This window comes from Pezoporus flaviventris, unplaced genomic scaffold (genome assembly GCF_033815535.1).
Source record: "Pezoporus flaviventris isolate CSIRO_AGI_PZ_B2104156 unplaced genomic scaffold, CSIRO_AGI_Pfla_v1 ptg000031l, whole genome shotgun sequence".
Classification (NCBI taxonomy): domain Eukaryota; kingdom Metazoa; phylum Chordata; class Aves; order Psittaciformes; family Psittacidae; genus Pezoporus; species Pezoporus flaviventris.
The window spans coordinates 784,492-806,481 of NW_026892579.1; the positions used below are offsets into that span (position 1 = coordinate 784,492).

At 40.5% G+C, this 21,990-nt stretch overlaps 1 protein-coding gene across 4 annotated transcripts in view; it reads right to left on the reverse strand.

The window, feature by feature from the left end:
- Positions 1-520: 520 nt before the first annotated feature.
- Positions 521-21,990, reverse strand: part of NKAIN2 (sodium/potassium transporting ATPase interacting 2) — a 558,646-nt gene continuing 537,176 nt past the window's right edge. For 2 of the 4 annotated variants that reach the window (XR_009744502.1, XR_009744500.1), the window contains 3 exons: positions 9,323-9,404; positions 5,872-6,138; positions 521-3,597 (listed from right to left, as the gene is read on the reverse strand). Coding sequence is in view for 1 of the 4 variants with exons in the window: in XM_061460014.1 (XP_061315998.1) it covers positions 3,588-3,597; positions 9,323-9,404 (92 nt within the window). In the remaining 3 variants the exon portion in view is untranslated. The remainder of the gene's footprint in view (positions 3,598-5,871; positions 6,139-9,322; positions 9,405-21,990) is intronic. The other 2 variants (XR_009744501.1, XM_061460014.1) reach the window with 2 other exon arrangements.

A 21,990-nucleotide genomic window follows, 5' to 3' on the forward strand; every position in this document is an offset into this window, starting at 1 on the left:
TTATTAAATGACCTCAGGCAAGCTGTCTATGTGAGCTCTATAAAGACGTTGCCTAAGATAGGATTTCACCATTTCAGTGACAGGATTTCATCATTTCAATGTAGGGACAATGAACCGCATATAAAAGAATATTAATGCTATGGAAATACCCATGTTACATAGCTCCTTCTTAACAAGGATTACTTTCACAATACTTTACACTCTTGGCAACTGTAAACCTATCATAGGCTTAAAATTCCTGATGAGTGGGCAAAAAAGCCCTGTTTTCTGTAGTGAAGAGTCTATTGCAGTCAACCTTGTAAAAGAAACATTTTAGTGTCAGTGATAATGAAAATGCCTGAGTTAAAATGGTGTCATGACCTGGCAGTTTCTATTCAGTGCTGTCACATCCATGCAGTGCACAGATTGGGACTGTCATCATGTAAATGCAGTAAGATTCTTTATCCTGCATCGTTGCTCAGTTGGGAACAGTAATTCTAAGTTTCCTGTAAGTTGTGAATAGCAGCAGGGGGGGCATGAATAGCTTGGAAACCTATATTTTTTCCATTTATTTTTTTTTTAAATGCAAATTACACTAGTAAGTCAAAAAAATCACTTTTGTTAAAAATACATTCAGAATTAACAAATGCCAAAAGAAAAAAAAAAAAAGACACATTTGGATTGCATCTCTTGCTTTCTGAATATTTAAGTTTATACCAAAAGCCCAGCCTAGAAAAATAACATTCTTTACTGGATTTTGAGGAGGATACAGCTGTACAAATCAAAAATGTCATCCAGATATTCTCACATTACTGTGCTCTAAACTGCTTTCAGAAGAGATCTGTCCACTAATCATTTAGTTTAGTAGTCAACAGTCCTAATTTTTTTTAATGGCGGTGCACTAACTGCAACTTAAGCAGGGTTATGCATACCAACTTCATACAGGTATGTATGTGTATATATATGTATACTGTGTGTATGTTAGTGTGTGTATATCTACTCTATATGTAACATGAATACGCATTTATATTGTAATCCTTAATAGTTAGATGTGCTTCCTATTTCCTAAGCACTTTACAAACATCAACAATTCAGACCTCACAATAAGCCTGTGAGGCACATATTATTCCCGTTTTATATTTGGGAAGACTAAGACACAGAGAAATTAAGGCCAAAATTTTCTAAATTAAAATCAGGCCTGAAAGCTACATGTAGACACTTCAGTAAATTGTCTGAATTCTAAAATTGCTAACTACCTGTACCTGCCGTTCCAAGGGAAATCACTGAAAGGTATGAAAAATTACCTTCTGAAAACTGGATTGCTGCTTAGGTGCCTAAACTGGTTTCTTTTCACCTTAAAAAATGATTTTTATAGAAATATGATTTTGATTAACTGGCACACAGGGAAAGCTAAAATACCCTGTTATGACATTTTTGTTCCGTTTAAACCTCTACTTGTGTTTAATACTACACATCTGCTATATTCCATACTACATAAAAGTAAAAACTTTTGAAACTTCTCCAAAAATTTCAGCCTGGCACTTGGAGGCTGCATGATTTTTCAGGGCGTGAAAAACAGCTCTACCCAGAATGAACTTGGATCTTCAGGTACCCAAGTCTGAAAAGTTAAATTTGAGATGCAAATCAGCAATGAATGCTGTAACAGATCACGCCTAGGGACCAGCCTAACTAATTCACACAGAAAATCCCTAGCAGGATCTGGGGCTTGAGCCCTTGTCCCCCTTCACCAGAATCTTCCTGGTTTATGCAGCCCCTGTCATAGCTATTCTCGTGTATTTTATATACATAGACATACACACACACACACACACACACACACACAAATATATATATAAAAATCTCGCTGAATAAATGTAAGTATAGTTCCTGAACCTGTCCCATATCTTGTTTTTAATGGTGAATGCCTGTTCCTCTGTCATTGTCCAGAGTTGCTGCTTGTGACACTGTACATCCATGCAGACACAGCAAAGGGCACTGCTTTGTACAGGGATGGATGAGTGGTGTGAGCGCACAGGCCTTGGGATCCTGGGAGCTGTATGGGTGCAAGGGTTTGACCAGCAAGGTAAAGGGAGTTGCTCAGGGGCATCTCAAGCCTTTCCAAGCGCTGACCTTTCCTCTTGCCCTCAAAAGGTGCGTGTTCACCTCAGGTGTGGCAGCTGCATGTGTTTGCCTGTGCAAGGTCTGAGCAAAGAAACAATGACAATCCAAGTTTCTGAAAAGCCTGAGCAAAATATTGGGTTTTTCCTAATGAAAGCCACCTAAGTGCTTGAAAATACAGATCAGATGTAGAACAAAACATACCTTCCTAGGAGTTCAGAGTATTTCATATACACATTGACCTACTAGCAAAATTCCCAAAGGCATCTTGTTGCCAACTACATAACAGCACAGGATTTTTTTCAGCCACAATAATACAGGAAGATAAAATACACATTCTAACACACAACAGATCCCCCAAATGTACCACAAAAATGTCTCCAACATTTCTTCAACTCAACTAGTCCCTCCCTGCCCTCCCCAACTGAAACAAAAAAAATAAAATATATGGATCCCTCATGGTGCAATTAGAAAAAAAAAAATCTCACAGAGAATTTTCAGTTGAAATTAGATATAAAAGAGTAAACGTAGTGAGTACATATTCAGTTGGCCTTTGTTGATATAAATCTGCAGATGTGTCTGTAGTTAGTAAAAGACATTTAGGGATAGCTATAAAAGCACCTACAGTGCGATAAATGAAAACAGCGGGGTTAAGAAGCACTGTTTCTGCTGCTTATTTCCAGTAGGTTCAGTTATTAGTTTCTGGTACCCCTTTCCCCACCCTGGCCTCCAAAAGGTCTCATTTCCTTTATTTTTTTTATCTGTTAACCATTATAAAGTGTTTATTTCTTGACCACTGAGGAGTCTCAAAAGTAAAGCACTTCTCAGACAGCTGGCAGTTTTCTACTTGGTCGCTCTGGAGCTGTGGAGCAACAGAGCCTTATTCCCTGACATGAAAACAAAACAAAACCAAACAGAAGAAAACCACTGACTTAGAAATCGTTCAGAATTAACAGCAGCATGTTACTTCAGAAAGCTTGCACGGAGTTTCTCTGATGTGCAACGCAGTTGGGTTAAGGCAAGTATGAACTGTACAGCCTTCAGGGCAAACAATGCGCTGTCTATTGACTTCTGTTGCAAGTTCATCCTCGTATTTTTAGTGTCGTGTTGACTAAGGAGACTCGACATGGACAGGAGTGCAGAGGGGGCTCCAAAAGCACCAAGTGGGCTGGGTTCATGTCTCAATCCAGGTGGGCCACACTGGTAGTAGCCACGGTAGGGAAGACCCAGAAGACTGCACCAATGCCTTTGCTCTGCCCCTATGGTGCTGGGAGGCAGGAGGTCCAAGGTAGGGGGCTGGGGCATCATCCTTAGTACCTATTAGAAAGAGGGACTGAAGGTTTCTGGTGTCTCACTGTTCAATCAGCTCTTATATATATATATTTTTAGCACAAAAACTGGGTAATTTTTTGCTCTTTGAAGAACCAGGAGGCCATCCTGAAACAGTTTCTTTGACAGGTCCTCTAGCCCATGTTGAGTAGTCCTCATGTTTACTTTGACCTAGAGGAAAGACAGAAAAAGAAAGATAATTATCTATCTTATACGTGTCTGATCACTGCCCTGTTGCTCTTGTACCCTTTTGTAAGCAAGTATAAGCCACCAACCAGTAGCAGTTCAGCTACACATGGAATGAAGAGGACAGAATGACAAAGTGTTTGCTCAGGTGGTTGCCTGGCTCTCTGGAACATTGTCAGAGAAGTCAGCACAGGTTTTCTCAACTGTTCTAAGCAGTAGTAATATTTAATTATAGGCAGAACTATATCTCCATGGGTCAACTGGAAGATGACCTGACCTATAATAATCCATCAGAAATGTACCTGTTTTTATAAAAGCAAGAAGTGACGCAGTATGAGGACAAAAGGACTGAATCACAGGTGCCAGGGAAAACCACCTGAGGCTCAGTTGCAAAGCAGAGTGCATGTGCAAGTGCCACAGCCCCATACACGTGAACAGTGGAGTCCCAAATCTGTGTGTTGTAACGCCAGCTTGCAGTCTAAACCAAGCAAGATGTTGGTGGTGGCGAGGCAAGGCTTACCTGGTAGTTTATTTAAATTAAATTTTGCCCATACTGTCTGAATCCCACAGACCTGAGGAGGTAATAATGCAGCAGATTTGGACTACACGAACTTGCTGAGTATCACAGTGGTTATGCACTAGGTGCCATTTTTTTGTGTCTTGCATATGTTTCATTTATACTTAAAGTGAATGGTAAAGTAGTACCTTCAGGCTCAGTACTTTAAAGGCTCTACAGAAGGATCTGGACAGGCTGGATCCATGGGTCAATGGTATGAGGTTTAACAAGGCCCAGTGTCAGGTCATGTGCTTGGGCCACAACAACCCCATGCAATGCCCCAGGCTTGGGGAAGAGTGGCTGGAAAGCTGTTCAGCAGAAAAGGACTTGCAGATGTTGGTCAGCACCCGGCTGAACATGACCCAGCTTGTGCCCAGGCAGCCAAGAAGGCCAGCAGCACCCTGGCCTGTATCAGCAACAGCGCAGCCAGCAGGGCCAGGGCAGCGATCATCCCCCTGTACCTGGCTCTGGTGAGGCTGCACCTTGAATCCTGTGTTCAGTTCTGGGCTCCTCACTGCAAGAAAGACATTGAGGTGCTGGAGCGGGTCCAGAGAAGGGCACCAAAGCTGGTGAAGGGCCTGGAGCACAAGACTTATGACAAATGGCTGAGGGCCCTGGGGGTTTTTAGTGTGAAGAAGAGAAGGCTTGGGGGGACTTCATTGCTCTCCACAACTACCTGAAAGGATGATGCAGCAAGGAGGTGGCTGGTCTTTTCTCCCAAGTAACAAGAGGCAGGACAAGAAGAAATGGCCTCAAGTTGTGCCAGGGGAGGTTTAGATTAAATATTAGAAAAAATGTTCACCCTCACAGAGAAGGTGATCAGGCATTGGAACAGGCTTCCCATGGAAGTGGTGGAGTCACCATCCCTGGAAATGTTCAAAAAACATGTAGCTGCCCTCAGTGATAGGGTTTAGTGGTGGACTTGGCAGTCCTGGGGTAATGGCCAGACTTGATGATCTTGCAGGTCTTTTCCAACCTAGTTGATTCTATGATTCAGTATGTACAATTATCTAGACAAATACCCACAAACTTAGACTAGGAGACCATGACCAGTATAATGCATAGAAAAGATGGGACCAAGCAGTAAGGCAAATATATTAACCCCTCTTAAACCCCTCTGTCCCCGAGTTACTGACCTGAAATGCTTCTCAGATTTGGTGAAAGGTAGGATCTCATTAGCCAGAAACTATTGTTAAGTGCCTTTTAGTGAAAAGCAATGCCTCCCAGTAATGTGTAGCAAAATACACATAAGTGGGCATATATATATTTACAAACACATATATATATAAAGGGGTCTGTGTGCATGTAGGTGTGTGTGTTTCTATGCATATATAGTATATGTGTGTGTATATATATACATATATATATATATATGAAAAATGCAAAGATTCACAGACTTCACAGTACATAAGTAAAGCAAGCTTCACTTCAGGGATGAACTGCTTTTGAGCAATTTCTCCGTGCATTAGGCATCAGCATCAGACAAGCATGCTTTTTTTTTTTTTTCTCCGTTTCTTCTTTTCTTGGGCAAACAAGTTTACTGTGAAAAACGTAAAGAAAAATCTCTCTCCCATCCCTCCCTCCTTCCAACTGTTTTTAGAACAGTAATCATGCAGTGCAGTCTTGTTCCACAACTATAACTGTGTTTTTTCATGTGCAGCAGAATCAGTGCTTTGGAGTGCTTAGTCACCTTCTTCAGTCACTTTCTTCAGTCACCTTCCAAGAGCAGAATTTTCTCTTGACAATTGATTTCCACCATCTTATTGTGTTCTTGTCCTGTGGTCAGGAAATGAGCACTGACATCTCTCACACCGAATACCAGGAAGCTGCTTTTTAGTACATCAGCTGTGGCCACGCTGCAAGGAGGTACACGAGCACCAGTTCTGTCCCATTCTGTTTAAAAAGCGTATTCGTTTTGAAGGGACTGTCTAGGCTTCTTGGCTTGTACAGCATGGAGCACGCTGCTAGCACTTAAATAGTAAGAAAAAGCCATTTGTAACAAATGTCATTACAAGAATTCTTCCCCAAAACACCAGTGTTTTATTTAAAACATAATTTTAAATTGAATATGGCTTTCTCTTTAAAGTAACTTGATTTAAATTAAATGTGAAATTGAGAGAGATAATGTGGAGAGTTGTGATTGGAATTCAAAGCCTAAAATACAGAGAAAAGAAATAAAGTGAGCCTGAATCTAATAATTTTGAATGTTTTAAGGAAACAGTAGCCAAGATAGTCACATCAGTTCACTATCTACAGATAATGCTTCTTTTTCATAAATAAATATTTTTTTTCCTTGGGTATCCTGTTCATTTATGGTGGCTTTGCATAACTCATGAAATTCCACAAAAATATACTGTATGCATTTAAATGGAATTGGAATGTTCTTATAAGTAGAGCTTGATTGATATCACGAAGAAAAAGTAGTAATTCTTTAGAGAAAAAGTACTGACACAGTAGAAATGTAAACATGAGTGAGGAGCCTGAGTAAATCAATAAAATAATTTAATTGCATATGTAGGTTTGTGTAGGTTCAGTATAACCTCCAAAGTAACAAAATGAAGCGCTAACTAGCATACACGAGGAAACTGGTTACAAAACACTGCGTCTTAATAGTTAGCAATTACTAAACCCAGCATTCCTCCAGGGTAATAATTAAACAGTGCATGTATAAACCAGTTAAAATTGATTTAAATCACTTGGATATAAGTCTGTCTGTCTTGAACTGAAATAAAAGTTTGTGTTGATGGAATTCTGTCATCGCAATCCACTAAATCAATTCACATGAGTAAGCAGTATGTGGGTAATGACTGGGACCTGCCACACAACTTTGTATGTCTTCTATTTGTAATGGTTCTGTATATGAATCAGTCTTATAGATGTAGGGGGGGTTCTTTGTGCTTATTACTGAAATACAAGTTGAAATTTGCATTTTGACAGAATCTGTACAACCATTAGAAGCTGATATTGTTTTGGTAAGCTCTTCAAAGCTGAGGCCATATGTTCTCCTTGACTTTGTAGCATGCCTAGCTCAGCTACAGGTACTACAACACCACAGACAATGGTAAAAGATATATAATTAGTAACCAAATGATTTAAAGGCAACTACCTCCTATTTCTCTCATAAACAAAGAGCTCTACAAGTTGCATTCAGTAGGAGCCTGAATAGTTCTTTGGTGAAAAAGATCTCTAGGGAACCAAACCCCTCCTCCCAGCAACTAAAGCTTTAAAGCATCAAGTATGGCCTGCTGTTATCATATAAGTGTGTTTTGATTTCCAGTATGTGATATTGCTGTAAACAGTGCAACAAGCAGATAAAACCACGGCTTGATTAATTCGAATTTGTCACTCCAGTACCTAACAGTCTGCCTGCATTACAGAGCAACTGCAGTGTGAATACATATGCATGTGTTCCTGCTGTGCCCCAGCTGTAAATAACAGAAAGGTATTACTAAATGCTGTAAAAGTCTCCTAAGGACAGACTGTAGCAATTCTAGAGAACCTTGTCAAATACTATACAGTCAGAAGGAAACAGGAAGTGCCTTTTTTGATCTGGCTGAGACACAGCAATACTTTTGTGGGTTGACTGGACAAAACATCAGCTCACATACTGATTTCTGTCTCTCAGTTAAGACAGTGAAATCATCTATACTCCCATGAGAATGCAGCATTGAAATAAGGCAGCACACAGTTTACATGGATTAATCATGTATCTCTTTGTGTCAACTACAAGCTTTATAATATTGACTTTTTTTTCTTTTTGTTTTTTTTTTTTTTCCATAGGTCTAGCTTTCTTTCCAGCCAGTATGAAGTCAGTCAGTAAATGTAATCTGCTGTACTGGAAGGAACACCGAGAACATAAAGAGAATGGAATAATATCTCAGCTAGAGGGCTCCATATATTGATGACAAGGTATGTTATACTGAGAAAGAAATAGGATTAGAATTGTTCTAAGTACCTATGAGCTGCACATAATGCTAGGAAGGAAATAACATTTTCTAAATGCACAACACCGTGCCAAAAGTGCAGGTGAAAATTCTTTACTTGAGCAAAGACAGATGGGAAGCTGAAGTAAAGATGGCATTGGAAATAGGCACTATTGTAATTTGAGATTATTAGAAAGCTCCTAGAAGAGCACCCAAAGGGCCCAATCCTAAACACTACCCCCGAATTGATTGTACCAATGATAAAGGAGTAAACACCATTTCCATGCAAAAATCCAGTAATCCATTAGCATATTTGCTTCCGCTATTCAGAAGACACACTTGAAAGTGAATAGAAGTGTATGTTGGGATGGATATTTTTTGCCTGTATTTAGCTCATTTCCTCAAAAGAGATATTAAACAAAGAAACAAAGAAAACAAAGTAAATTTTGACCCCTTCTGAGCTGTTCAGTGCTGTGCTTTTACCATGTAGGCCAGTGATGGTAAATAAAGAACATTTCAAAAGGCTGTGGCAGTAAGGTAGGATTTATCTGGGCAGTCAGGACTGTTCTGAATTGCAGTTGGCATCAGTACAAGAAATATTTGGAGATTATTATTCCTGGACTGGTCTATGGTTGGGTGTCAGCTCTAGTGAGAATGTACTCCAGTTGTGTGTATGTGCTGAGATTTGATTAGCCATTTAATCCTCAAATACATCAAGCTGCACGCTAGGCAGTGGCCGGAGTTCTCACTCACTGGTTAAGTAAAATACTGCTTACTATTTTAACTGGTTTTAAAAGGCAGATGTTGTTACATTTGGTGCCTCAGTGAACAGATGCGCTGCTAAGACAAATGCTAAATACATCCACTAATTTACCAAGTTGCTGAAATTTTGATAAATCTTAATAAACCCCACTTTTTTGCAACCAAGTTTTGTCACATCTGACTATTTTTTACTGCACCAAATTCCCGTTGCCTTTGAGTGGAATGAAAATTGGGGAAATCAGGTGAGAGCTGGATGCTATTTAAACAACTGTGACACATTATATCCTGCCCTAAGAAATCATTATAATTCAACAGAAATGTAATGTTGATTCTTAAGTGTAGCTTGAATTCAGTCTATCAAAGAGGCTTCTGCCTCTTCTGAATTTTAAAGTCACGTCATCTTTCAGCTTAATGATCCTTTAATATCAGCCTGCCACTCTGCAGAATATCTCAGAAGTTAAGTACTTACATATACATGGGCTGTAGCTGTAAATGAGATGTCTTCTGTGGACCTTGATAGCCGTAAGAGTCAAATCCACCTATGAAATCAACTGAAAGGGGGGAAATTGCTTTCATTAGAGACATCTTTTCAGAAGTGATAGGCACTATGATTCAAGAACCACCCAGCACACAAATTATTTTTTGATGGGCCCTTTATTATCTGTTAAAATTAGACCAGCTAATTGTGGAGATGCAGAATAAGGGTAAAACAAGTAGAGAAAGGCAAAGTCACTTTTTAAATTTTAAAATCAAATTCATTTTAAAATCACAGAAAGACAATGAGCCCTCTGTCTATCAGAAATATCCACACATTCCTCTTTTTAAGTAGAACACCTCACTGGAGTACAAACCAACATGCTATTCATATATTACAAATGCTGAAACCCATTTATTAACTGGCATGAATGCATTGCTTCTGACTGTGATTACTCTGTCTGGCTTGCTGTCATGCTTGGCTCAGTGATGTAGAGGAGAGAGTGCATTGATCCAATTCTGTCTGAGAGACAAAAGTTTCTCTGATTCCCTGCTTTGACATTTGGGTTGAAATGCACGAACAGAGGGTTGGAACAATTTGTCTGAGCTTCAGAGATGAGGCTTCACAGATCTGAGGAAACCAGCTTTTCTCTCAAGGTGCTGGAGGTCTGCAGGAAGGTTGTAGGGTGGGAGTTATTTATTAATTCACACCACTGACAGTTCCCCATGGTCTTCTCATGTTTATTTTAAACGATTTCCAGGCCATTCAGTCCTATCTGAGCCTGAGACCCCTGTTTCTCTGCTGTAACACTTTCTTTACACTGGTAAAAGCATACCCTTTGCTTCCTTTGCTCTGGGAGACCCAACTATTGGCTTTTGGGGGTTATTTGTGGATAGTTCTCATCCCTGAAATATTGTCTCTTACATAGCAGATGTGAATTTGACTTTACTTTGATAGAAAAGGGCCAAAGAGTTCAGGTACGTGTCCTGGGTTCAGCAGTAGCAGTCATGTTTCTCCTTTGTGGTAGCTGGTGCAGTGCTACCACCCAGTCAAGTTGCCTGACTGGGTTTAAACCACGACAGTATGTAAGTGCATTTTTCACAGGTCAGGGCACTGTTACTGACAGACTGGCTCTGTGTACATTAAATGCAAAAAATCCAGAAAATGTTCTTTGACAGAGGATAGCTTCTTCTAGACCTAAAATGTAATAATATTCACATAAAAATAATGAAATGTCAATTTATCACTACTGGCTTGAGAACTTTCACAGTGGTTGGATTCCGTAAAAGTTGCATTTATGAGGTTATTTTATCCTAAAGTACCCCTCAATATGTGTCATACTTAACCACATTTATCATGCAGTCACAGGCATTCCAGACATGTTACAAAATCAAATTCTTGTACCTCTCTGTCCAACATGTATTTTGAAAGCAAAGAGCTACCAAAACAGTAGAGTGGACTGGTACAATATGCCTGCATTGCAATCACAGACATGCTGAACCTGTCATCCACCTTCTTCCCGGGCACGAATGGCCCCTGCAGAAATAATTCTGCCCATTCTGTGCTCTGTGGTAGCATTACATATACTCCTATCCCAGAAAGATGTGTTACTGAATTAATTCCTGACATCTCTAATGAAGAAAGTTCTATAGTCTCTTTGTGGTGCCTTTCCCTGAGCCTAACTTCCTAATGTCTAATTTAAATGTAATTTCCTGCAAATTAACTACTTTCTACATTCTGGCCTTTTGTCCCCATGGATATAAAGACAAATGAAGAGGTTTTTTTACAACTACTTTTAAGCATTTTCGAAAAGTGTTTTCATGCTATCCATCTTTTTCAGATTTATGCATACATAATTCTTTCAAATTTTTCTCACAGTGCATGTTTTCAAGCCTCTGCATTTCCAAGCCTGACGATCCTTTCTCAGTCTACTTGTTTTTCTTACAGTGGGGTGCAAAAATCAGGACTGACTGGAACAACTGCCATGTAGGTCTTCTGTACATTACTTGAACTAACATGATGGAGTTTCTGCCTTTTATTTTTTTTTTTAATTTCTCCTTTTCAACAGCATCATACAAATGCTTAATAACCAGATCTTTATTTTTATGTTTTTACACTAACTGTAGTCTAGCCAAGTAGTCCATATTTTATCTGAAGACACTTGATTGGTTCTTCTCCACAGGAGTTCTTTTGCACTTGTCTGTACTGAATCATCTTCTTGACTTCAAGCCACTTCTCAAGATCATTTTTACTTCTAATCCTATCTTCACAAGTGTTCATACCCACCCCAGTCTTGTTTCATCTGAAATTTTTACAGATATTGTCTCCTTGATCATCCTTGCTGTTAACAAAAATAATGAAGAGAATTCTTTCTCTAGCCAAGGACCTAGTGGGATCCCACTTGAAATGTCATCCTGACTGGTTAATAACTAGTTTTCAAATAGAGTTTTAAACAATTCTGCACACCACCTATGATGACTACATCTGGACACTATTTCCCTGGCTTTCTCACAAACCTTTCATAGGGTTAAAATCTTTCTAAAATCAAGATAAATGCCATTTCTTGGTTCCTACTTATTGTTTGTAGCTATCAGAATAACTGTATTACAATGTGGTTATGTCTTTGGAAGCATTCTAAGTTTACAGGCACAGAACAAAGAATTCACTGTAGGAATATTGTTGATTGAAGAGCTAGGCTGGAAGGAAACAAACCCATTTTATTCAAATACAAAGACTGCAGCAAAGAGAATAGATGTTTTTGCTGTAGCTAAGGTTTGTTGTTCTCTTGACCAGTTTTCTGTTTTTTTGTCATTCTTGACCTCTAACACTACAAGTCAGAAAATACCTGTGTTGGACTGAGTGTCTCACTGGTGTCAATCATGTCACATTATGGATGTTGCTCATATACATTCGTCCAGCTTTGCATTTCCTGTGCACTTCCTAACACCCTTCAAGCAACTGCTAAACCATTATTAGAAGGCTGCACGCACAGATACCCTGTTTTGCAGTCACAGGGCAAAAGGTCTTAATGATGATTTTAGGGCTGTTTTAGCTAAACCAGTGTGTTAAGAGAAAGGTTTCTTTGAGTAAAAGGAGTTTGTGTGCATGCTGAACATCTCTGCATGATTTGTGTCTTTGCCCTGTTGCACAGAGTAAACACAGACTGTTAACAAGTCAGACTGTCAAGTGCAAACAAGGCAAGCTTGTAGAGACATTTCTGTGTTCAGCTGACTGTGGAACTTCCCATGTGTGTAACCAAATGATGTTAGGGCAGAAAGTACTACTGTGACCTTGTAGTAGGCATACAATGGCTTCTTACACGCAACAACAAACTTTGCAAGATAGGTAAATGTAGGTAATAGAAAGTGAACTACAATACAGAAGGATTTCAGTAATTTCTTTGTAGCAAGGTTTCTGAATGGTGGCAGTTTCTTATCACTGGAAAGCCTGCGGTGTCCAGACTGTGCTAAAAGCTCCCTGTGGACTCAGAGCTAGTTTCTTTAAGCATGCAAAATGCTGCCCTTTCTGAAGGCATTTTATCCTGGCTGTGCCTGAAAGGTCACTGAAAGTGTTGTACGACTGATACATTCCTGGCAGCAATAACATGAGATGAATAAAACAAGGCTCATTAGTTGAATCACTGCAGAGGCTTTCCATCCTTAACCTCATCCATCAAACACATTTTTGACTATTCTATTTTACATTCATCTTACATGTCACTGTTATCAGAAGTGGCTCTTTATGTTTTGCTTTAGTAAAAGCACATGTGCAAGTACAAATAAACATAGAATCCCATTCCTTTTGTGGTGAGTTGACCCTGGCTGGATGCCAGGCACCCACTCTGTCACTCCCCCCCTCAGCTGGACAGGGGAGAGAATATAACAAAAGGTTTGTGGGTCAAGATAAGGACAGGGGCTCAGCCTTGACCAGTGGTGCATCTGTCTTGGAGCCGGCCGGCATTGGCTCTACTGGACACAGGGGAAGCTTCTTAACAGAAGCCACTCCTATAGCCCACCCCTGCTACCAAAACCTGGCCACACAAAGCAAATACACCGTTGAAATATTAGGTGCTGAGATGCATTTTTTCTGAGCTGGACTTGAATATGATACTAGCAGTACTATTTATCTGTAAAATGCATTACAGAAATCTACCTGGAGTATTTGCTTCCTTTGCTAGTGTTAAGGGGCTTGTCAGGCATATGACTATGGTTACAACTTTGACACAGACTGGAGATACAGGTCAATACAGAGACATATTTTCTATTACTAAGCACCCACAGTGATGTGAAGTTTCAGCCTCTGCTCATAGTCACAGCCCTGCTGTCTCTGGTGTATATCAGGACAGAATGAGAAGCATAAACAGGTTTAGCATTTTTCATTTCTGGAAGTCTGTGGTGTACAGAGGGACCATTAAACTGGGATGCACAAAAAAGATCTCATTAGCATATGGGAGAAGGGACTTTCTAGAAAATGGGTAGTGAGAAGCACTGAAGCTGATGAAATCAACAGATGGACAAAGAGAAAGGAAACAGTGCAGAATAAAAGCAGTAACATCTTCCTGTAGAAAACAAAAGGAAAGGTACTGAATAGGAACCAGAAGACTATACACTACTCTACTTACAGAAATTTTCCTCTGTAAAATACAAATACAGAAGCACAAACATTCAGATTCTCAGCTAATATATACATTTACAGCTCCAGTGACTTCACTGAAGCAATGATAATCTACATTAGCTTAGGACCTGATCTAAGGAGTCATTTAGGGCATATATGTATAGAAATGTGACTGACACTGTGTCTTTCCTTGCGTTTTAGAAGACATGCAAGATATGTAAGTAGACAGACTAAATATGAAAGCATATTGAGTTTAGGAAGGGGAAGAAGGATGAGTGGCTTTATCTGTAAAGAAAGAGAATGGTTGGGAAATAGCCATGTACTTGGCCAACCTGTGACCTGCAGCATGGATGACTTCTTGACTTCTTTCAGACCCTTTCCTTACTTTGTTTCTTTGCTGCTATTGTTTGTTTTGCTGACTAGCTTATCTCTATTCCAGATGCATGAGGCCCTGCCTCTCACAATGGTGAATCTACTGCCAGCACTCAGTCCTGCCTTCATCACCACATCTATTTCCTGCCTGAGGCTCCTTCTTTAAAAGTGAAAATGTCTTTTGTAGCAATTTCTAACAAATATCTGATTTCTTATTTGGTAATTCTTCATTTGATAGTTAAGAGGGTGATTTTTCTCACTGATTCCTCTCTCCTCCCTTATTTTGTCCATCTGCTTGATGAAGTAGATTGGCTCCTCCAGATTTATTAGTTCCATCCCAGACAACCCCATCACCTCCTCATCCACTTCCCTCCTCCTATCTCCAGCTGTTTCTCTGCACTCCATCTCTTCCATTTCTTCTATGAGCAAGCTGATAATTTAGTCCTCCTTTCTTCAGTTTGCCAACCTTTTTCACCCTTTTGCCATTCATTTCCCCTTCTCTCTTACTACAGTTACAAGAATTTTGTTCCATAAAAATTCTGCTTGTCCCAGTGACAGACTCTTTCTCTTGATCATTTTTTTGCAATTCCCTCCCAATACAAACACACATAAATCCCTTTAATAAAAAAATCATCCCCACCCTTATCCCTTCTTGTGTCATTCCCTCCCCTGAGAGGTTCCAAACACTTTCAGGAGCTACTCTCCATCTCTGTAGAAGATTTTCTCCCATCTTGTGTTCTGTCCCTTGCATGCAGATGGAACTGCAGTCAGATTACCACTTCCTATCCAAATTGGGGTATTGGTAGCCCAGCGCACACAGCCCTCTCCATGGTCATCCAACCACCTTTCACACAGCCACTGCTCTCTTTTTCCTGAAACCTTTGCCTCGCTGGCCTCTGCTGTCTCCTCTGCAGGTGCTCACCTTCCTCCTCACATCATTCGTCACCTTTCTTGCTGGTTCTCCCTCCAGGATGCTGCCAGAGTCCCATGAGCAGTAACATCTGCCTTTAATTTTTCTCCACCTCCTGTAAACTGGGTAATTGTACTCTCAAATGGAAGTGCTGCCATTGGTGGGGTGTCACAGATTACCTGGCTTGTGCTCATTCTTCTCCTTCTATACAAACTGAAATCTCAGCTTCTCTCTGTGATATTTACCTGTGGATAATTAAACATCAGTTCCAGGTCAGCATGACTAAAACTTGTACCTTAGCCACTCCTCCCTAACCTTCTTTGCTACCTCTCATGGTGAACAATGGCACTTGTATCCTCAAGCCTGTCACTCAGGGGTATAAGTTAGATGACAACTTCTGTTTGGGCTGTCACAGTTTAACTTCCAAAGCTTATTTTTGCATATTGAAGAAGATGACTTTCCTATCTGTTGACACAGCTACAACATTAACCCATGGCTCTCATTGTCAAACACCATAATTGCTCCTTTTTTTTTTTTTTTTTAACTCACCAAATGCAGAATTAAGGAGACAAAAGATGAAGGATTCATCTTTTTCGCTAGGTTACTCTTCTCTGAACCCTGCTGCTGATTTAACCTTCTATATTATAGCAAGTAGAAGCTAAATCTTTCTACATTTAAAGCCTTTTGTAGACACTCCACACCAATCTCTTCTCCTTACAGTTCTAACAGCTAAATTCTGACCCCATGCTGCCAGCTTGACCTCCATACTTGTAAAATTTCCAAACATTTTCTACCCTTATGAGAATGTATTCACAAATAGTTCTTGTTATTTTCCCTAAACTCTTCTTTGTTCTGTTGGCAGTAGTTAGGTTGCCAATGCCCTTATACTCCTGTCTACCACAGTGAATAATATTTGCTCATAGTTTCTTTGCGCTCACTTTCTGCCTGTACCCACCAATTACCAACTGCCTGTTGTCTAACACTCAGATTGCAATGCCCAAGAAACAGGGCTGGTGTTCATGTTTGTACAGTGCTTGGTATCATGGAAGTCCTTAAATACATTCATGAATGTAAAGCACTAAAAGAATATTAAAAATTTACAATTACGCATGATAAAGATGGTACCATTTAAAAAGTGCTAATGACCAGGGAAGTGTATGTGCATGTGCACATGGATGCTTCTTGATAATGACTGAAAATATTTCCCATGTGGTATAGAAGAGAGAGAACACATGGTGTACATAGGCTCCATCTGTCATGTGAGGTCTTAAATTTGTGTACACTGGCTCTGGCCCCCTGAACTCAGGCCTCAGAAGGGGTGTGATTAAACTTCACCAATGCAGCAAGGCACCCCACTGCTTGTGTAGCTGGGAGACAGAAGAAATGGCAAACAAACTGATGGCAAACACCTAATAACAGCACGGGAGGCACTGTTGGTGCAGAAGTGAGTATGTAAGACCAGACAGAGCTGTGCACAAATGCTGATAGCGAAACACTAGCCAAACTGAGAAGAAAAAATGGAGGGGAGTAAAATTAGGACTGGTTTTAATAACTTCGGAAATGACGTGGGGAAAAAAAATATAGAAGAACATATGGGGATACCCTTGGTCCTGCAGCTTTGCCAGAATGCTGCTACCTACCTTGCTGTTTGGTGAAGGCACTTCCAAACACTTTAGTACTGCTGCCTTTTTATGCTGTGAGCTTGGCCTGGTGGCTGTTCCACAATAAAGCACACAGAAGGAGGTTTGCTTGACTGCAATCACAATAAAGCTTGTTTACAATGATAATCAGATGTTATCGGTCTTTGTGCTGAGTGCACAGTAATTTAGTAGACTTGTAAAACTTGATAGAGCCAAGCATCTGGAAAGCAGGTGGAAGGATGGCATCTGCCAGTATGTGAGGCTGTGCCCTCTCTATTGCACAGGAGGGCTCAGAACTGTCGTAAGGTTTGGACACCCAGTCTGATTCTTGCAGTGCAATGAACTGCATTTCTACCAAATAGTCAGTAATGGCCTGTAAGTTCTCTGAGCTCATCCATTTGCAAGGTCAACCCAAACCCTCAGATTTTTAAACCATAACCTCATGGCGTTTCTGAGCTCTATAATGGCCACAGGAGCAGCAAAGGGAAATCCCTACACAAAGTTTGGTGGAGGTTCTCATCTTAGATTCTGCCACACTGCCACTATTTCTATGCTGCTTACTGTTATAGTAGTCAAAATTATTCTGTGATTTTTTGCTTTAGAGGGGCTTTTCCTCCAGCTGCTTCTTCTCCTATTATGATTTTTGTTGGATAAGGGCCTACAGCCTCTTCTTCTGTCTTTGTTGCTGATGGTCCCCTGGCTAATTCTTTGATCAGCCCTTTTGAGTCAAGATGTAGGACTGAGGAGGTGTGCAGGTTTGTGAAAACTGATAAACATCACCTGCTGTCACTACCCATTCAGAGGTACTGACAAGGACATCAGTCTGTTACTCCCTCTGATTAGACCAAGCATAGATGCATATATTGCATTCAATTTAAGACCAGCTTCTGGTTGTATTCCCAGTTGGAGAAGGAGTCTGCTCAGTGGCAGAACCTCAGGGCAGGACATGAGGAAGACAATGCTCTGGAGCAATGCCCTCAGCAAGGCAGGGCTGGCAGACAGCAGGAACAAGGTCAACTTGGGTCATGGCTGAGCAGGAAGGAGCAATGATGAAAGCAACCAGGAGTAACCAAGCAAGGGCTGAGAAGCACAAGCAAGGCTTTAGCAGCTGAAGAAAGAAACAGGGACCAGGGCTAGGGCAGGCAAGAGTAAGAGCCAGAGGCCAGGAGGAAATGGCTAGAGCATAGCTGCATCAATGACAAATATGGGATTGAAATAATCAGCACTTCCTTTTATATATGATAAATGCAGCAAGCCATTTGTCAGACTTATAGACCTGGAAAAAAGGTTGCCATCAGGTAGGCTGCCTCTTGACCCCTGTCCAAGCTTGTAGTGGGGCTTGTCCAGTGCTCAGTAAAGGGTCTGTAAAAGACCTCCACTCAGCCATGAGAACATTAGCAGTCTAAAGAATATATTATTTGCCTGAACTGGATGGAGCTGGACTCTGCTGGGTAATAGCCATTTGCTTTCAAATTCTCATCTTGAATACTGAGCCAGAAAAAAAAAAAATTAGCCCTGCAATATTTTTGATGGACAAATCATTCTAAGAATTAAAGAAAATATGTGGTAGACTGAATTATCATAGAAGTTATCAAATGAATCATTAGGAAAAATTGTTCTTAGTCAGATCATTGCTACGGGCAAGCAATAAAGAGAGGGAAAAAATAAAAAGGAGGAAAAAGAAAACGCCTGGGGCACTGGCCTCCAAGTGTGACCACCACACTAATAAATTAGAAAAAGAGTCATTAGTAGGTGCAACAAAGTGGAGAATTAAGGCTCAAATCTCTGAAAGTTAACAATCCAGTGCTAATGAAGACCTATTTGAAAGAAAAGTAACAAAGAAAACTTTAACAGAAGACATGCTGCTAAGAATAATTTAGTACAAAGCTGTGTTCCAGGCATGTAGGAAACTGCAAGGAGCTCACGTTGACTGTCTCAGTGGGGAAGACACTATGGCTGTGGGCAGGTGTCCTTTTCAGGGTCACTGGAAATGGTTAATGAGCCTATTCCACCTGCAGCAGCTCATCACGGATCCTCTCCAAGATGTTGCTGAAATCAGTCTGGACTGAGTTTGACTGGCCAGGACTTGCAGTGTTCCAGCAGCTCATTTTGGCTCAACCCTCAAGGAGGCAACCAGCTGCCCTCAGAGACTGGGAAACTGGGGCGGGGAATGCAGCTAGCAGTCTTACATGGTCACTTGTGGGCTTCTCCTCTGCCTGTGCTTGATGGGGTCCAAGCTGCCCTCCCTCTGCTGGGGCAAAGGGAGTAATGTTCTGCTTACAAAGCCTGCCCTCCATTCAGTGTAAGGTAGCAGTAAACACTGCCACTGAAATGGAGTCTTTCACCAGCATCAAAACAAAACATAACAGTCTGCTTGAAACCATTTCCCATGCAATTTTCAGCTTGTGAAGATTGTCAGATTTTGCTAGTTTTTCCTGATTTTGAATATGAGTTTTGTTTATTTTTAAATGTCGAAACATTTCTGTGGCCAGCACGACCATGTCCTCTTCAGCTGCAGCAATAACCTAGATATTTCTTCAAATCATCTGCAGCTTTTGTTGTCAGAACCATCACTAGTTACTACCTCATTTCTGCTACTGGTTTGATGCAACTGTGTGAGACTCTGTTTCATGATCTGGGCTTTGTGTTCTTCTCCTGAAACAATTAATTCATGATAAGACAAGTAATGTTTTCAGAATGTGTCGGTATGAAATATATGCTTCTTCATAAAAGTGATGTTAACTTTTCATTCCCTGTCATGTATGCAGATCTTTTCCAACACTTCTGCAGTACGTCTTTCTTGGAAAGATAAAATGGGTGGTGAATAGTTAAAAGAAAAAGTGATGCAAGGTAAGTAAATCTCCCTGGCTGTTACAATGCATTGATTTTATTAAGCAGTATCCCATTGTGATGAGCTGCTGAAATGGAAATGTTACTTCCTTCAAGCTTTACATTATATTATTTAGATATTTTTTAAGCTTGAGGTTGACAATCCCCACAGGAGGCAGTGATGGATGCAAGGGGAGTGGCAGTAAAGAGAGGGAAGGAGAAGAGAAATTATCATAGATGGAGCCAGCAACACCACCATTTTCCCTCGTGTGTTTTTATTTATATATTTGCCTCATACCACATCCTGTCTCCTAGGCATTCCTTGAACATCAACTTCATTAGCTATGAAGGCAGCAATCCATAACCAATTTTCTTTTCATGTCAAGATTGTTCATGTATAAACCCAGCCCTTTTGTTGGAAACATTTGCAATTAATCCCACAAACAAAGAAAATGCTAATCATACAGTCTACCCTAAGCAACCCTTCTGACTCAAGGCCCTGACCACCATCTATTATGCACTAAAATGAATTGAAATTCCCACTTTGAGTTTAACCTAATTTTCTAGTGATAATAGGCATGGATTCCCAGAAGCATTCTATGCATCTAGATAGGAACATCCTAATTTCCTTTCCTGGTAAATGTTTTAAATAAGATTTTAGCACCAAAGGAAATTAACCTTTAAATTAATTGTAATTATAAAATGCCATCACTGATTTTGTCTTCAGACTAATTACTTGCTATTATTTAAACAAACTGCACCTCCTTGGAGCTTTAAGTTTGTTTCTGTTCTGCAGTGCAGTGCCAAATGATAACAGACCAGGCTGTGTAACGTCTGCCAAGCCCTATGACACCTTGGACTGCTCAGGTCCATTTGCATCTGAAATGCAGCTGGTTTCACTTGTCATATCTTCACACCATAGGGTTTCCCTCCTGCACTTCATCCTTGCACTCTGCGGGTCAGATATCTTCAGCCTGTGCTTTTGATCCAATCAAGCACACCTTGTGGGACGCAGAGTGCCTCTACTCTGCAGTGGTGAGGATGAGACACAGCACCAGCCTTCTGTTCTGCAAAAGGTCCACTCCAAGACAGAACATGACTGGAAATAATGACACAGGAACCAGCTATTGATATGTGCAAAAGGTTGATGCTGTAAAGGCATCTCAGGAAATTTCCTAAATGTTCCTTGTGATACTGCAGTTTTCCAAGGCAGCTCTCTTCAGGATGGCGAGCATGGGGCAGTACCATTGAATTTCAAAGGCTTCTCTCCCTGCATGCTTTCATCAGCATACTGACAGCCAAAGGAATCCCATTTCCCTCCCTTTAGTTTACTTAGTTCACATAGCAGTCACCACACTAAATGAAACAAGTAAATGGAAAAAGCTTCTAATTTAGCCGCAGGCTGTAAATTGGAGAACACAGCTGAACAAAAACAAGCTGTAGCTTCAGCTTTTGTAGCGTGTTCATTCTCATTCATAAATGACCTGTTCAACAGTTGGAGAACAACTGTTTTAAATATTGGGTTGTATTTGTTTCTATTCTTGTTTGCTGCTGTGTTACCTCTGCAGACTGCCCTTGGCATTAACAAACAAGTCAGACCAGTGATTCACCCTGTTGTGAGGAGGTGTCTACCACAGATAGGGCAAATTGCTCTTTGGAGTTATCTTCCTGCTTCTATTGACTGTGGTGGAAATCTCGATTGTTAGTTTAAACTGCAGGCCTAATTACATGCAGCTGTAGGTGTGTGAGATGAATGCCACCTGTGGCAGCATGGAAAAAGTGAAGATCGAATAGCTGGTGTTTTCCAGAGAAAGATTCAGGATACTTTACACAACAGTAGGTGCAAAACTAACCAAATGTGTAGCTGAGCTGCTGGAACTCCTCTTGGGAAACTGCTAGATACAAACTTTTTTGGTTCAAATGTAAGTGGACACTTACTTATAAAGAAAAAAAAAATATTGTGGGAAAAAAAATCCCAAGGAGACCACTTCCGGCTAAGGAAGTCCCTGAATGACAAATTACTGTCAGGATTTTCTGGGAACTACAAACTTGCTGTGTTCTTATATGTCTATGTGGCAAATATGGCAGATATGGAAATAAACACCAGATGTTCATCATCACTGGGTATTGGATATGGGGCTGGACAGACATGGCACCTCCTGTCTTGTATTACACAAGTGTAATAGGTAATGCAGCATTGGTAGGGCTGCAGCTTACACTGTTGCTGTGGTGTCGCCTTTCAGCTGGGAGGAAGAGACCTCCCAGGCTTCCTAGGATGACAGCTTCCAGAGATGCAT